General features: G+C 44.0%; 2 protein-coding genes and 1 pseudogene across 2 annotated transcripts; 2 read left to right on the top strand and 1 right to left on the bottom strand.

Annotated features, from left to right (window-relative positions):
• The first annotated feature begins 674 nt into the window (after positions 1 to 674).
• Positions 675 to 1,701, top strand: LOC102703763. Its single transcript, XM_006650957.2, has one exon. The coding sequence runs from the start codon at positions 680 to 682 to the stop codon at positions 1,550 to 1,552; it is 873 nt and encodes a 290-aa protein (XP_006651020.2). The 5' UTR covers positions 675 to 679; the 3' UTR covers positions 1,553 to 1,701.
• Positions 1,702 to 2,779: 1,078 nt separating this feature from the next.
• On the bottom strand, positions 2,780 to 5,794 carry LOC102720496. Its single transcript, XM_015834889.2, has 5 exons — positions 5,630 to 5,794; positions 4,264 to 4,986; positions 3,920 to 4,108; positions 3,719 to 3,841; positions 2,780 to 3,239 (listed from the first exon to the last, which is right to left on the bottom strand). The coding sequence occupies exons 1-5, from the start codon at positions 5,654 to 5,656 to the stop codon at positions 3,129 to 3,131; spliced, it is 1,173 nt and encodes a 390-aa protein (XP_015690375.1). The 5' UTR covers positions 5,657 to 5,794; the 3' UTR covers positions 2,780 to 3,128.
• A 9,599-nt stretch (positions 5,795 to 15,393) lies between these two features.
• Positions 15,394 to 17,053, top strand: LOC102720774 (annotated as a pseudogene).

The following is a 17,053-nucleotide window of genomic DNA, read 5'->3' on the forward strand; positions in this document are numbered from 1 at the left end:
TACATTTATCCGTTTTATGCGCACGTTTTCTGAACCGCTAAACGGTATGTCTTTTTTAAAAATTTTCCAAAGAAAAATTGTTTTTAAAAAATCATATTAATCTATTCTTAATTTTGTAATAACAAATAATTAATTAATCATGTATTGATCTATTAGTATATTTTTCGTGCCGGATAAGTAATCCATAACCGAATAACGGTGAAAAACTCTAATGAAAAACTCTAAAACTAGGCTCTAAAATTCAAACTTGGTATTATTTGCGAGTGTTTGCAGTGGTGAATGCTGGTGACTGCACCAACTCGAATGTCGTGAAGCGACGACAGTGTGATGCAGCGTCTGTGGCTCTGTACTCGCGAGTCGTCGTCTTCAGCCTTCGCCGGTGGACCGAGTTGGGCTCGGCGTTTTCTCCTCGGCAGCAACGTCTCCGTCTCCGTCTCCGTCGACTCGATCATGATTCGCGTGCGTGAATTCGGCCCATGCCAAAGCACGCCGTGGGCCGGCACGCGGCATCTGCAGCATATGCGGACTGAATCGGCGGCACGCAGCAGCAGCATATGCGTGTCCGGGCCGGGTCAGGGCGAAAAATCTGAGCGCGCGATGCCGGCTGCCGCCACGTCGCTCGCCTCGCCATCCTCCAGTCCATCCCCTTTCGTCTCGTCTCGCCTCGGCATCGTGTCGGATGCGCGACGACGACTACGCCTTTCGCACGCGAGGGGCGCCGAACAGCACCCACCCGCCGCGGCCGGCCGGTCCTCTTTCGTCCTATGGCCAGTGGCCCGCCGCGATGGCGCCGCCGACGCACGCCGCGATCGCCGCCGCCGCCACCTCCGCGCTCGGGGTAGCGCTGGGGGTGCGGCTGCTGCTGCTCCTCTCCCGCTCCCGCGCGCTCAAGCCGCTCGCCGCCGCCACGTCCGCCGCGGCGGCCGCGCTCAAGACCCCGCGCGCGCTGGCCGCCTCCTCGTCCCCGCTCGCCGCGCTGCTCGCGGCCTCCAAGGCCGCGTCCAAGTCCTACAAGGCCGCGCGAACGCTCCGCCCCGCCGCGCGCCTCCCTTCCCTCCCCTCCGACAAGCGCCTCAAGGCCGCGTTCGCCGCCGCCTCGCTCCTACGCCTCGCGGCCGCCGCGCCGCCCCCCGTCGCGTCCCCCACCGGCGTCGCGGCCCTCGCGATCCTCAAGTCTGGCTACAAGCTTTCCAAGAACTCGGCCAAGGTCATCGAGGGCTTCCTCGGCCTCCAGGTGCACAAGGGCATCAGGAATGGGGTCGACGCGCTCGGGGTGGTCGTCAAGGTCGCCGTAATCGCCACCGAGGTCGCCGTATGGGTCGGCGGTCGATTCTGGGGCGGCCGACGGGGGTGCTCCGTGCAATTTCTCGGCTTTACTCGGCCGAGCAGTTTACTGCTTGTTCGGTATAGCAAATCTGAAGCCCAAGTTGTGCTCTTGGATCATGGAGCTGGAAGAGTTGCGATGGATGGAGATGAGAAACAGTTGGAAGGGCGAGAGGGGTCGGACTTACTCTGCCTTGCGGTGCCACTTCCTGAGGCAACACATTATTAGTGAGTTAGCACTTAGCACAAAATTGTTGTACAATTGCATATATAAGATATCATGTAGAGATGGCTCTGAATTTTGCTCGAATGTTTGCTTCTTTTCTCGTTTCTTAGTTAAGTTTGGCTAATTAACTGTGCGACAACATCTCAGTTCAACTGTATGGGCTTCATCATTATGCAAGGTTACTAACATTTCTGAAAACAAAGAGTATATCTTGGTATGGATTTTTTTTGGGTTCCCCAGATTCTCTTTGAACCCTCTTAGGAATTCCAACCGGCGCTGGAGTAAGCTATAGTTTCGATTTTGACACATGATAGTTTTGCCAAAATGGAGCACTGCAAATGTGTTCGGTTCACCTTGCTTTGGGTACCTAAATCATTTACCTTTTAGGCTGAAAGTTTGTCTTGGGACTGCTTTAGAGTGCTTAACCTTCAGAAAGAAACATGGTTTATATTTAGGCATAAATATTCGCCTTAAAACAATGGTGTATTGCTATTTCTAGTTTATGCCTTGATAACTCTAATGGAAGCAAAAACATAACTAAGATGTCCTTTTTTGTAATGGTGTACTTACAAGTGTAGAACATTACTAAATTTGTCCTATAAAAGGTTGAATTATGGATCTGGAATAGAATATTGCCCATTTTTTGGCATTTGAGTTTTGGAAGTGTCACTGATTTTTCAGTTTGAGCTTCATCCACAATTCAATGCATAACACTTTTGAAAGTATTGTTTTTCAGTTTATGCTTGCACAATGTGCCATGTATAACTTGGATAAAGAGGCTAAAATGTTCCTAAAACCTGTTGATATTTTTTTTTTTGCCAAATCAGATTATCCTCCTGGTATTGAAATTGATGTTTGACCAGTTATCTTTGTTAAATGGAGTGTCTCTGTCATAAACTAGATTGCACAGTGATGATGTGGTTTTATTTTGCTATTCCCATATTCCCGTGTGTTTGTATCATTATAATCCTGACCAGCTTGAGTTCTACACCCCTTCTCTTCAATATGGGTACACAGTCATATCATACCATGTGAGTAGAAAGAACATATATGTATGAGCTGAATAGAAACAACAGATGTTTATGAGCTGCAATCCACTTTCTAGTTACTCATTCTTTTACTGGATTCTGATTTACGGGCTTTCTTCACATGAGGATGGTAAGAACTAGCTAGGTTTGATCATGCTTTAAGATTATGCTGATATTACTGGTTTCACAACTGTTGTGTTACTTTCGCTTGAACACTTATAGTAGACCAAGTCTGTATTTATAACATGGAAAAATTGCAAGAAAATCTCGAAACTAGTATCTCTATTAAGATAAGGAACAATTCTATTTACAAATCAGTGTTATACTATTATGCAGAACTCTCTCTCTCTCTCTCTCTCAAGAATGGCGACGAGCGAGCACATATTGATACGATACAAGATCTACAATAACTTGACCTAAGCACTTCTCCCAAACAGCTGAATAGAGCTTCTAAAGCTTCAATCTTATTTTACTGGGAACAAGGGGAAAATGTGTTTAATGTTTGCACAATTGGAAGGAAAACACACTTCAATTTGTGTGATTTATCAGAATTATATCCAGGATTCCACAGTGTAGTTGTACTTATAGCCGTAAGAGTTCATCCCACTTAAATGTGCTAGAATATCGGAAGAATCAAGCATGTCTTCTCCCTTCATGCCCACCTGGAAAAAGCCAAATGGATGAATTAGGTATAGGTAGCAAGTATAAAAAAGTCAATGCTCCCTCCAGTTTGTTATGTTTGATGCGATTGACATTTGAACCTATGTTGACCACTTGTCTTATTCAAGAAAAAAATATGTAATTATTATTTATTTTGCTATGATTTGTTTTATCATCAAGTAAATTTGAAGCATGACTTATATTTCTGCATAGTTGCACAAAAAAAATGAATAAGATGAATGGTCACATGTATGTCTAAAATACAACAGCATCAAACATAAAACATCGAAGGGAGTATGAGTTTAAATATTTAATCTACGACTGCAATGGAGAAAATGACGAGATGATTATATGACCATCTTGATGCATTGTCTCTAAGGTTAATAAGGTAATCTTTCCTTTCATTTTTATCTGTGAATAGTTTCAGCTAAATTTGGTATGTAGTTTCTGATTTGACAGTGTAATTTACTAGAAAACTTACAGCATGTTCATATTGTTCAAAATTTTGGGAGCTTGATCTTGTAGCTTCACAGAGTTCATCATTCTTCGCAAACCTTCCGCGGACACGAGGCCTGCTATCTGCTAAGGTTTTTCTACAAGCGTACTGCATTTTGTTTCATATCAGTACAATATAATTGGTAAGATGCATGGTAGTTTATATTCTTGAAATGTTTAATATTACCTTTATTTTTTTGCTGAAGTTTCTTTCGTTCCTTTTCTTTATGTACCTGGAGATCTTTTCCTTTCTCTGCTCAGCTGTTAGACGCACACCTTTGTAGGGGGTATCTTCCAAGCTTGAGCCTTCTGTTGAAGGCAATGTTAATGGGCTTTCATTGCATCCAGCTATCATGTTCTGGTTATTTTCTCCCATCTGTTTCAGTAAAATATTTGGTTTAGATACTGATGATATTTCAGTTATTAGCAAGAAGTATAAAGTTCATCGTGTTACATAATATTCATGCATGTATAACACTTATTTATCATGTATAACACTTTCCATTTAAATAAATAGGTTCAGAATATTACCTGCATCTCTTCAGCATTATTAAATGCCCCCTGCATGGAATCTTTGTCACTATATGTTCTGGTCAGTCCTTCACCTTCCATCATCCTCTGGTACTCACCGAAATTATTCATATCCATCATCACCATATCATTGTTACTAGTACTGTTATGGTTGAAAAATCCTACTTGTGGTGCCTCCACATTGCAATTCGGAATCATTACCCCTGTCTGATGATACAGGGTTTCATCCAGGCCCATGTACTCTCCAGCTAGTGCTGCTGTGAGACACTTGTCATCGTACCCTGAAGCAATGGGCATCAGGGCAGCTGTAGCCCTGCTAATTTGCATTGGGGGCATTGGTTCAGCTGTGTGATCTGGAACCATTATTTGGCTGAATTGCTCTATGTTGGCCTCAGTGGCAACTGGAAAGTATGCTGGTGCTGTAAGGGTTTCATCAATGGAGGAAAGTAGCTTGGCGTCCTGGTCAGGGTTTTGCTCTTGCTCAAGGAAGGCCGAGAGGGTGGAGTCAAAGGAGAGTAATGGGGAGAAAGCTGTGTCTGCAACTGCTGCAATGTCATCGCTTTTACTGCAGAGAGGAGGTGTGGCTGTGGACGATGATGAACCATCCTCGGAATAGGCTGCAAATTGCTGAGAGGTAGTAGCCACAGCAGTGAATAGATCATCACCCAGGCCGTCATCGCAGAAATCAAGAATTTGAGCAGCTATGGGGCTTGAGAGGCCTTCCTGAAAAATTTGCATGGGAATGAACCTGTGAGTACCTTTTATTGCATTGCCTGAACTTTTTGCATGAGGAAAAAAAAATGGAGAACAGACCATGTCGACAAGTTTACGTGTGTACGACTACGGTTTTGCTAAAATTCTTCCATGTGATTTTCACACAAATGTAACTCGTATGTAATTACAATATAACCGCATGTAATTCTAATGTACTCAGTAGTACGGGAGACTTGTACAAGCTAGTTATATTGTAATTGCACTATAATTATACTGTATTGTATTGTAGTTACATCCATGTGATTTTAGTTGAAAAAGATCTGTTAAGTAATACTCACAGATGTCAACGAAAAAGCAAAAAAAAAGAATAAAATTGAGATATCGATCTCAGGAACTGCCCCAGATCCAAATTTGAAAGGTTTCACGTCGGTTTTTTGCTTTTGAATAACGCTTCTGTATTCAAAAAGAAAAAAAAAGATTATATCCGGTATGCAGATATGTACGGGTTGGCCTATGCAGCAGAAGGCCGCTATCTAAGTTACAATTCAACGAGCATTTATGAACAAGATAAATGAAAACAAAATCAAGATCATAGCATAGAAGGACCCCATAAACATCAGGATAAACCGAGCAAGATCATAGAAACAATTACACTGACGCAATCGTCGGGAAGCATCATTGATCCTCAACAGAGAGATTGTTCGCTTTGTGGTGAAGCTTGTTTTGAACCCAAAACATAACATCAGTGTTCTCGTCCTATTGATCCTTGAGAAGGGAAACCGTTCTGCTTAGGGGCTTTAATAAAGGATTTGATTCATGGGCGTGGGATGAAAATGGCGTCCAAGACGGCCCGAAATTGTGTGCTACACTCGCGCTCAGGAGAGGAACGGGGATTTGGACAAAGCTAAGAATTAAGCACGCGATCGAACATGCCCCTATGCACGGGGATGCTATTTTTTGCGCGGGATGCTATTTTTGTGCACTATAATGCATCACTTGAACATCCCATATACTAGGAAGAACTACCTCGTGTGTATTCTCTCCGGGTGTTTTTTTTGCCATCTATCACGATAAATGATATTGCATCAACACTGTTTATCTGCTACCTTTTGATATATGGTATTTGAATACGTATCTTTGTGAAACCAAAAGTGTTCTAATCTTGGTATGATGGAAAATTGGCGAACTTAAAGCATGACGCGTGGCCAAGCCAGCCCACACGTTGCGTGTCCGCGAGCGAGAGCGCTGCCGCCATACAAGCCACGCACCGTTCTTTGATTTGCTACGTGGGAGGACGGCGTATCTCTGGTCGACGCGTGGCAAGGCTCCTCAGTCTCCGTGCACGCTGGAGACAGTAGGTTATTCACGGTCTTCTATGGCTTGCGGATCCCCTACGATAGATCTGAACAATTGCCATGTGGCTAAATTTGGAGCATTAGATCTTCATCTAGTCATGAAAAAGAAATAGAGTAGGGGCTACATGTTGAGGGCACTTTAATACTTTACTATGAGAGAAACTAGTCATCCTAGACATATATAATAAGGTGGAGAGCTAGGTTTTTCAGTGCACCTTAAGAGATAGAGGAAATATTTTATGAGATTTGTTTTGCTATTATATTTTTAGTGTTTTTTTAGTTCAGTGGATAGATTTATGAGAGTGTAATACATGTTTGTGTAAACTCCATTTCAATGCAATGAAATTTTAAGTTTAATTTATTTACAGCATTTAAATTCCGAATTTATGCTTTCTGTATTTAATTTATGTTTGGATTTTTCAATACTCTATTTTATTTTTTGACGTCTCTCCTTCTGTCCCTCTGTTCTCGCATAGAAGTTATTTTTGAATCTCTGTCTTTTGATATAACTTTTTGAATGGCTTATCTTTTGATCTAGCATTTCTCAAATTGCTATGTATCAAAAGATAAAAAAGTCAATATGATATTGTTGGTCTTAAGTGTGTCTATATTTACCTCCTCTATAACCACAAGGATCCAACAATCATGCTAAAATATCGACTATATTGGTTTTATCTACTATATTTTTTCTTTTTTAAAAACGAAACAAGATATATGTTGGCAAATAGTACAGTTGTGTTTTAAACAATTAACAATATCAAATAATTCTAAAATATTAGAAATTTTTTAAAATAAAAAGTGCAGTTTCATAATCTTGAGTCAATTCACACTGATGTGGGATAGAAGAACGAGTTGAACAGAAGAAATAAAGTTAGATAACCGAAGAATACTAACGAATTGGAATGCCACTTTCTCATCTCACCTACAATCCTTCAATATGAATGTATAATCTTAAATATTCGTATTGCACTAGACTATGATTTTCTTTAAAATATGAAATGAAAGTTCAGATGGGAACCTCTCCCCTCATGTGATCTTTTGTAAAAAAAAAAAGAATCAAACCTCGATCTATATATGAGCAAAAACATGTTGAATACTAACAGAGTTACTTTCATTGATATATAGAACGGGTTTAGTATTACATTTTTGCACGAGTTATGGTGTCTAATTTACCAAACTAACAACGAATCTAATATTATTTTGAAGACTATTTGCGTAGTAGTATTTGAAAAGTGTGAGCATTTTGTATCGATATTCCCTGCTAAAAATCTGGTTATGCAATATATGGATAATATGTCTTTAATAAATTCAGATCGGATTGCACCTATAGGACGTTATATCAAACTAAACGAACATAATATTAAATTCAGGAAGGAGTGTGAGCATTTTGTATCGATATTCCCTTGCTAAAAATCTGGTTATGCAATATATGGATAGCATCTCTTTAATAAATTCAGGTCGGATTGCACCTACAGGACGTTATATCAAACTAAACGAACATAATATTAAATTCAGGAAGAAGTATAACCGTAAAATTTTTGACACAATGTTCCGTGCTCGACCCAAGTGGTACTCAAGACCATATGCTCAGATGGACATATGTGTTCCTCCGCCGGAGTAGCGGCCTTTGGCGGTCTTTTGGGAGAGTAGCATTGTCTGCCATTTTCTCTCTTTTTGGTGTATGTATTAAGTTTGTTCTAGCTTCGTTCCTTTGGGGTCCATGTACGAGGTCGGTCCGATCTTGTTGTGTTATGTAGCAACACTTCTTTTCTTTTAATATATTGACGTGTAAACCTTTTGCGCGCTTGAGAAAAAAAATCCTTGTGTTGATTAGATATGTGTGTCTAATTAAGGGTCTGTTCTTTTCAGTTATTTTAGCTTAGCTAATCCTCATTTACTATTAGCATATTTTTAAATTACTAAACATATTTTGTGTACAAACTTTCTATATAGAAGTTGCTTTTAAAAACGTAAATTTATTTTTTAAATTATTATAATACTCCATTAGTCATATACTAACTATGTTTCTCATTCTGCGTGCGGCTAATCGACTAATGCAAGCCCCTATTTAGAAGGCAGCCTAACAAGAACTTGCATTCAGATTTGCTAATCAGAGATACGTAGTCAATGCACAACATTTATGTAAGAGCATGCATGGCACTAACTCAAAAAAGCATAACTATATTTAATATTTCTAACTCACAGAATAGGCTGCAGTTGGATTATAAAGAAAACATACAAGAGACAAGTATTTTGTATCTATCTAACTCTGTTTGCATACATATGCAACTAGTAGTGACGAAGGAAGCAAAGAAGGCTAACAGGGCCACAAAATTAACCAAGAACAGAACTGATCAATCAAACACTCAAACGCCACAAACTCTTCAAGAACAAAAAAAAAATGCAGATAGAAAGCAAAGGTTGGAGAAATTACAATGCAGAGCGGGTCTGACAACATCGGTCCGCTGGCCGTGTCCGCCTCCAACATCATCCCTCTGATGGCCATGTCCGCCTCGAACATCATCATCATATTGTAGAACACCCAAATCCCCAGGTATATGTATATATATATGTGCTGGTGTTGGTTGCACAGTATGGGCGCGAGGTATCGTATATCAATAGAAATCTAGCTAGGAGGCTGCAGTGGCTTCACAAGCTACCGCGAGGAGGAAGAAACGTCAAAAGGATTTCGTCGCCGAACCATGGCCAATGCAGAAGCAGGTTATTTATAGTTGGGAAGAGAGAGAGGGGGAACCTAGCGAGAGACAGCATGCTCACCCTTTGCTATCTTTGGTGCCGTCCGGTGCGATGAACAACTCCCAAACAGCTCAGCTGGGAACTAAACCCCTCCTGTTGATTCAGATGCTTAATGCTAGTTTCAGTTATGGTAGGCAAGGTAGGTGCTGTTTCTTCAGTTGATTACTGTTGTGATTATGGCTGATCGATGTAACCGCGTGTTGGACTGTAGCCTGTGTTTAGCAAAGACTCATAATAACTCGACAATGCAGCTATCTGCGAATGTTATCTGGTCGAGTGGTCGACTGCTTTGGGTCACCTCATGTCAGCCTGTACGTGCTGGCTAGCTGCTCAGCTACCCCAGTGCCTAGAGGCACGGCAAATCTTCAGTTTTAAGGATGAGCACCTATGTTGATTAAAGGGCGTTTGTTTCTAGGGCTAAACTTTAGCCCATAGTCACATCGAATGTTTGATATTTATTATAAATAGTAAAATAGTAAACATAGTCTATAAATAAAACCATGCATAATCTTGGACTAGTTTGCGAGACGAATCTAATGAGCCTAATTAATCCATGAGTAGTCTATGTGATGCTACAGTAAACATTTGCTAATTATGAATTAATTAGGCTCAAAAAATTCATCTCGTGGATTAGCTCTCATTTATAAATTTAGTTTTTTTATTAGTCCATATTTAACACTTCAAATTAGTGTCCAAACATCCGATGTGACATGAGGCTAAAAATTTTAGCCCAATCTAAACAACCCCTAAAAGTGACAGTAGTAAGCACAGAGCATATATCGTACGGTGGTAACATGCTTTGCAGTCTAACCCCGGCACGGCGATTCACGCAGCGTATCGTCCAGAGATATCGGCCGCCGGGGGCATCCAAAACCTGCGTGACAGATTCCGATCTCCCGACGGGACGTACGGGAGATTATTTCGGCGTGGACGTCGACAAAACCACAGACTCGATCGTCTCAGCAAATACATGTACATTTGTTGTATATGAATTTTACGCTCTCTCGGTCTCTGATCTCCTATCAATCGACGCGTGTTGTGACACCGCACAAGGTTCGACCGATTCGAATGGTTTTGCGTGTGCTTGCCACGCTTAATTCACTGATCGATCAGCGTCAGTTCGCTACTACTTGAAGGAAAGATACAGTTGCTGTTGTTTCGCCAAAAAAACGTCGGAGCAATCGACAGGTGTGTGTGCATGCATGTACGTTCCAATTCCCAAATAACGTTGATCCCGGCTAGCAAACGACAATTAAGCCAGTCCAAGCACGAGATTGCACGTACGACCTACCCAGCTTCTTTCCGTAGTCAACATTCAGCAAAAGAAAAACATAGCTATATCTAGCTTAATTCCACCTCCCCGGAATAATGTGGCCACTACCGAGAGATCGGGTGGTAGCGATTGCGAGCGACGAGAACGTTATGGCTGCCGCTCACTCGCTGAGAAAGGTAATCTATAACGCGATCTCCAATCATGGAGTGTCAAAAGCTACTCCTAGCAGCAATACAAGCAAGTAGAGAGTAGAGTGTACCGGCGACAGGAGAGGCCCCTCCCGTCCGGGCTCTGACAGGTTAGAGTAATACAGGAACAAAGTCGGCCGAAGCTTAACGCACAAGTGGGTCGCATGCGTGCACTTGCTTGCTTCCACTCACCGAAATGGAACTAATGCCCATCAGTCAGTCCCCAAAAAAGGGCCAGGCCAGGTCCCAGAGGGGTTTAGGGCACCACGCCTCGCTGCTCCTGGAATCTCTCTATCTCTATCCCTCGCTATCTGCAGCCTGCGAGATCGAGTAGGGTAGCGGCAGCTAGGCCGAATCCACCTCGGCTCGTACAAATGGTGCTTGTTGTATGTTCGGGCACCGGCACGTACGGCAGGGAAAGGGAGAGAGGGGCAACCGGGGCAAGGGGTCTTCACGCAACTTACTCCAGATGAGCACGCTGTATGCAAGTGGGAAAAAGCGGGCGGCGACGGCGATCTGGGGCGCGCTTCGGGTGTCCCCGCTTTAGCGGAACAGGGTGCTGCGCCCGCGTCTCCCCCCCGTCTTTTCGCGGTTTAGCACAGGGCGAAACGGCCGTGATGCCGTTCCGCGCGGGTACGTGCTAGGGTAGCGGCAGCTCCGGGTCTGGGCTACGGACGGTGCCGGGTCGCGACGCGCACGCGCGGGGCGGGGCGGGGCGGGGGCCACGGAAATCGGCCCTCCCCTTCGGCTGGCGCCGATGCGGCAGACACGTCCCGATGGCGCGACGGGACGGGAGATTCACCCGCCCCGCTCGGCCTCGTCCGGGTTTCGCTTCGACCTGGTGGTTTACCCATTTTTCTGCTTCGACCTGGTGGTTTACCCATTTTTCTGCTTCGACCTGGTTTGCGCATTTTTCATTAGCGATATTTCTGATAGTGTTTTTATTTTTAGCTTACCATTTTTAATTTTGTTTCCAACAAATAGTACGGATGTGAAAATGATTTATTTCATATTACCGACCCTTTCATACCTAATCCTCACCCACAACTGGATAGAGATGACACAAATAATTTCTTACCACGTACTGTATATCCATCCCCATATGCCTTCTCAGAGCATGAGTCCGTACGAGTGAGCCACAGCCGGGTTGTACCCGTTGCACGACATGACATGGTGACATACCAAGCCTATTGATGACATGAGCCGTCTCACACGACATATCGTCTGCATCTATGTACTCTTTCTCGTTGAAATAGGTAAGATTTTGTAGTTTTATTTAGATTTATATATGAATACCAATAAATTTTGACACATGTTGATCAATGTGGATGAATCTATATGACTATATAGAACTATAAAATAACACAATATTAATTTTATGTTTGTTTCAACGAAATGGAGGTAAGATTCTTTTAAAATCAAGAAAATATATTTACTGTAGGGCATCAAGCACAGTGGATCAATGTTATCAGTATACCGATTTGTACCCTAGTATCCTACAATACTATACTCCTACCAACAAAAATGATATCGATCTCACATAGTATTCTAATTTACACAACATCCCGATCTTATGATTCATTCCAATACAATCCTACCAAATCTTACGTAGTATCCTAATTCTTCAATCCCTAGTTTTTTTTAATGAAAATATAATTTAAAATAAGGTGAATTGAAAAAAAATATGACTAAGTCAGACCAAGTTTATAAAAAAGGTCAACTAATACAATTAATAGTACATATCTTATATAAGCATTTGTAATTTTCAAATTCGATAGGATTCTGGTTTGAGGCAAAAAAAATAATACGGATAATGGTTAATAGGTCGTGTTCTTTTATTGATGAAATATGAAGCATAATATAATATTTTTATAGTTATTTAATCTTATAAATAATGAAATTAACTTCTATAAAGTTAAAAAACTACTTACTTAAGAAATACGAGAGAATAAACTTCTATAGGGAAAAGTTTAGCAAAAATTATAATATTTAACTCTTTATAAAACGTGTACATAAAAAGCGAGTAAAAAACAAGAAGAGTAAAAAACAAGAAGAAGAACACAGCCACCTTGTAATGGGCCTTCTAACACGGTCAAGATAAGTACCGGACCAGTTGAAATAAGCCCAACAATAACACGCAGTGCAAGCTTAGGTAAAAGGAATAAATTCATTAGAGGTCTCTCAACAATTTAATGTAGAGTTTGTCTGAGATCTCTTAACACTAAAACCAGAAATATGTATTCCTCAATTTACAAAAAGCATTCAAAAAATGTCCCTATATCGACTCGCTTTTTGTCTGATTTTGCTGACGTGGCGTCTGGCCTCACATTTCAATTTTTTCCTTTTTTTAATCATCTTTCTTTTTTTTTTCTCATCCTTCCCATCTCTCTCTTGTTGCATTCCAGTTCCAGCGGTGAGTGATCGATCGACAACTCGACGTTGTTGAGCAGAGCAAGAATTAAGCAGCAAAAAATGGCGGCAACGGACGTGCCGATGGCGGCTATGGAGACGGAGAGGGAGACGTTCGCCTTCCAGGCCGAGATCAACCAGCCGCTCTCCCCCGTCATCAACACCTCCCCTCTTTCTCTCACGTGCAGCTAGCTCGCGGTGCGGACAGCGGCGTTGGACTCCGAAGACGACGGCAGCGACTCCGGCGGGGGCCAGTGGTGACGGCTGCGCGGGTTCGGGTTCCGGCGGGATGCGGGCGCCATCGACGACGCGGCGGCGCTACTTGTGGAAGCCGGGTGCACGTTCCTGGCCCAGCGGCAGCGGCCGGCGGACTGTGGGCGGGCGGCAATAGCCCGGTGAGCTGGGGCACTGATGGTGGGCGACGGCTGCCGACGGGCTCAGGGCGCCGTCGACGACGCAAGTCGCGGAAGCCGCACCTGCCCCCGGCGCTCCCCTCCCCGCTTTCCTTCGTGCCGCGTTTCGCGCGGGCGCTCGCCGCGGACGCCGCCGCGCTCCCGGGGGTCGCGGCGTTCGCCGAGTCCCCCACGCGGCTCCGCAAGCTCCTCCTCCCCACCTCCTCCGTGCTGCCGCCAGCCTTCGACAGCGCCGTCCACCTTGATGCACGGGCTAGAAGAGAGGAAGAGGAGACGAAGAAGAGAAAGATGGGAAGGAACAGAAGAGAAGGAAAGAGGATTAAAAAAAAGAAAAATCTGATATATGGGGTTTATTGGATGCCACGTCAGTAAAACCCGGTAAAGATGAGTCGATACGGTTGAGGGACCTTTTTTAAACGGTTTTTATAAGTTGAGAGATACATATTTCTGGTTTTAGAGTTAACAGACATTAGACAAATTCGATATTAAATTAAGAGACCTCTAATAAACTTATTTTCGGTACAAACCATTCCTATCACGATTTTCAGATCACATGTGTACACAAGTTTCATGTTTCATACTATCACGCCATGAATGTGCACGCGCATCGGTCGACGTCGTCATCAATGATCAATCGAGTTAACCAGCTGCCCATGCCCATAATTAGTTAGCCAGCTTGCTGCTCGCTAACTTCGCCCCACGAAAATTTTTAACATATGCCAATACAAACAATAATAAACTAGAACATGTTTCGCTTTAGCAAACCTTCATGCACTTTGTGTCTTTGTTCTCCAATTTAGCAACTTTCCGTGTGTTTATTCTATACTTTAGCAAAATCTTATATATTAATCACTTTAAAAATAAAACCTCTATGCCACAGATGAGATGACAGAGATTACTAAATGTCCGTTTGATTTGGTAGGCCGATAACTAATCCTATTGTACATGGATCACGGGGTATGTGAGCAGGAGCGTCTGGTTGAAAAAACACATTAGAAAAATACTAAATTTAGTTAAATTTTTTTTTATCATTGAGCGCTATGCCTAAGAATTTTGTGGTTTCGCAACGTGAGATTGGACGCGCGTGCCGACTGTTGCTCGCATGACGGCAGTTGCCCGTTGGTATGTACACCGGTTCCGAGAGCAACTACACCGCTTGGCAGCTGTAAAGAAAGCATGGCAAGTAGAAACAAAGTGCAATTCACGCGCCCGGAATATCAAAACTAGGGTACAAATGTATTGCTTCCATTCTGAAATATTATTTTTAGATTGGCTGGCATAAACTAATGAGATGTTAAAAAATTATCTTTTAACCATTTTAGTGGTTAATTTTTAATTTTTGAATTGATTAGATTACCTTTCTAAACAACTAATTGGTTCTTGAATTATTGGAATGATTGAAATCATAAAAATTAGTGCAAAAATGCTTATAATCCTTGAATTTTAAAATGGATGGAGTATTTAAATTCTAAAATTGCGTCTGTATTTGGCAGCTCGTTAGCCGATAAGGCGTAATCAAATTTAGATGCATTTCAATTTTATTCCCTACTTTGATTTTTGCGTAACTTTTATTGCTAACCTAATTTAAACAACCAAACAAAATATATAGCATTCGAATTCATAACGGTGAAGCTAGGTCAATTCAAATGGCCGGTACATTCCAGCTTTAATTTTTCTTGCATGCATGCACGCATGCATACTTAAATTTGGAAAGGCCGGGTTGTTATCGCCACTGGTGATTTCCTTTTATGCTGCAATGTATTAATTCAGAAATAAAAATCATAGAGAAAGCAAATGAAAATTCAATCCTAGGATTTGCTGTCATGTTTTTATTCTGCAACAAAAATTTTATAAACATTTCATACCTTAATTGCAAACATTTCTTGTCGCTAGCATCCACCGCCAAATCATACTAACAGCTCGAGTATATAACGATACAACCATCACCCCCAGTGAGTGACCACAGGATTTGTGCTACCATCGATCGGTGCCTCCTCTACCCGTTCTTCATCACACAAGCAATGGCTTTCATCTCCATGCTCCAGCTCGTGGCACTGTTCATATGCTTCAGTGCATTTTACTACTACCACATCAAGTCAAAGAGAAAGCAGTACCCTGCACTCCCACTGAGCTGGCCCCTGCTGGGTATGCTCCCCGATCTTTTCATCAACCGCCACCGCTTCCAAGACTGGATCGTCTCCTTCCTCGCCGCCTCCCAGCTCAACTTCCGGTTTGTCGGCCCGCCGAGCACCAACATGCGGCTCTTCTTCACCTGCGACCCGGTCAATGCCCGGCACATCTTCACCTCCAACTTCTCCAACTACCCCAAGGGTACAGGTCTCACCGAGATCTTCGACGACGTCTTCGGCGGTGGCATCTTCAACGCGGACGGCGAGTCGTGGCGCCGCCAGCGAGCCAAGGCTCAGCTTGTCATGCACAACCCCCGGTTCCGGGCCATGGTGTCCCGATGCATCCGCGACAGGGTGGAGAGATCGCTGCTCCCATTGCTCAGCCAGCTCGCCGGAACATGGGAAGCGTGCGATCTGCACGACGTGTTCATGAGACTGACATTTGACACGACGACCATGCCGGTTTCCGGCGCCGACATGGGGTGCCTCGCGATCGGCTTACCGGAGGTGCCGCCCTTCGCGCGCGCGCTGGACGACGCGACGCATGTGCTCCTGGTTCGCCACATCGTGCCGCGGTCATGGTGGAAGCTGCTGAGGAGGCTGGGTGTTGGATTCGAGTGGACCATGGCGCGGAGGCGTTGCGTGTCGGTAATCTGTTCCTGTATGAGACGATCGCGAAGCGGCGGGCAAAGAAAACGCAAGAAGGGATCGACGACGCGGAGGATCTGCTGTCGTCCTACATCAAGGACGACGACGAGAACACGACCTTTCTCCGTGACACGGCCCTCACGCTGATCATCGCCGGCCGCGACACCACCGGCGCGGCGCTATCCTGGTTCTTCTACCTCCTCGCCAAGAATCAACGCGTGGTGTCCAAGATCCTAGAGGAGCTTGACGCCGTAAAGAAGAGCACCAGCAGCAGCAGCACGGATGGCATGGTGACCTTTGACTCGGACGAGCTCAGGCCACTCGTGTACCTGCACGCGGCCCTGTGCGAGTCGCTGAGGCTCTACCCGCCCGTGCCGCTGGAGCACAAGGGCGTGCTTGCCGCCGACGTGCTGCCGAGCGGGCACGAGGTGCGGCCCGGCGACGAGGTGGTGGTGTCCATGTACGCCATGGGGAGGACGGAGTCCGTATGGGGCAGCGACTGCGGGGAGTTCAGGCCGGAGCGGTGGATCTCCGACGACGGCAAGCTGCGGTACGTGCCGTCCTACCGGTTCCTGTCCTTCCTCACGGGGCCCCGGACCTGCCTCGGCAAGGAGATGGTGTTTGTGCAGCTCAAGGTCGTGGCGGCCGCCATGGTGAAGAACTTCGAGGTCGAGGCCGTTCCAGGGCACGTCATGGAGCCCAAGCTGTCCTTGATTCTCTACATGAAGAATGGCTTCTTGGTCAAGGTTAAGAGAAGGCAGGTGCTTAACAACTAATTATTCTCCCGTATATGTTCATAATTACAATCATTTTAGACAGGTAAAAGAGTCATAGATCGATATGCCTGTAATTAGAAGGAAGAACCGCCATAAAACTCTTCCTCGTGTATCGTCTGTAGCAGAAC

The sequence above is a fragment of the Oryza brachyantha genome, chromosome 3 (assembly GCF_000231095.2).
Source record: "Oryza brachyantha chromosome 3, ObraRS2, whole genome shotgun sequence".
NCBI lineage: Eukaryota > Viridiplantae > Streptophyta > Magnoliopsida > Poales > Poaceae > Oryza > Oryza brachyantha.

What these genes read in the sequence shown, in the direction of transcription:
- LOC102703763 (XM_006650957.2), top strand. Translation starts at nt 680, where the DNA reads ATGCGCGACGACGACTACGCCTTTCGCACGCGAGGGGCGCCGAACAGC.
- LOC102720496 (XM_015834889.2), bottom strand. Translation starts at nt 5,656, where the DNA reads ATGATGCTTCCCGACGATTGCGTCAGT. An exon ending in ATAATGCTGAAGAGATGCAG is followed by an intron (nt 4,109 to 4,263) that starts GTAATATTCTGA and finishes TTACTGAAACAG; the next exon opens with ATGGGAGAAAATAACCAGAA. An exon ending in TTGAACAATATGAACATGCT is followed by an intron (nt 3,240 to 3,718) that starts GTAAGTTTTCTA and finishes GGCTTTTTCCAG; the next exon opens with GTGGGCATGAAGGGAGAAGA.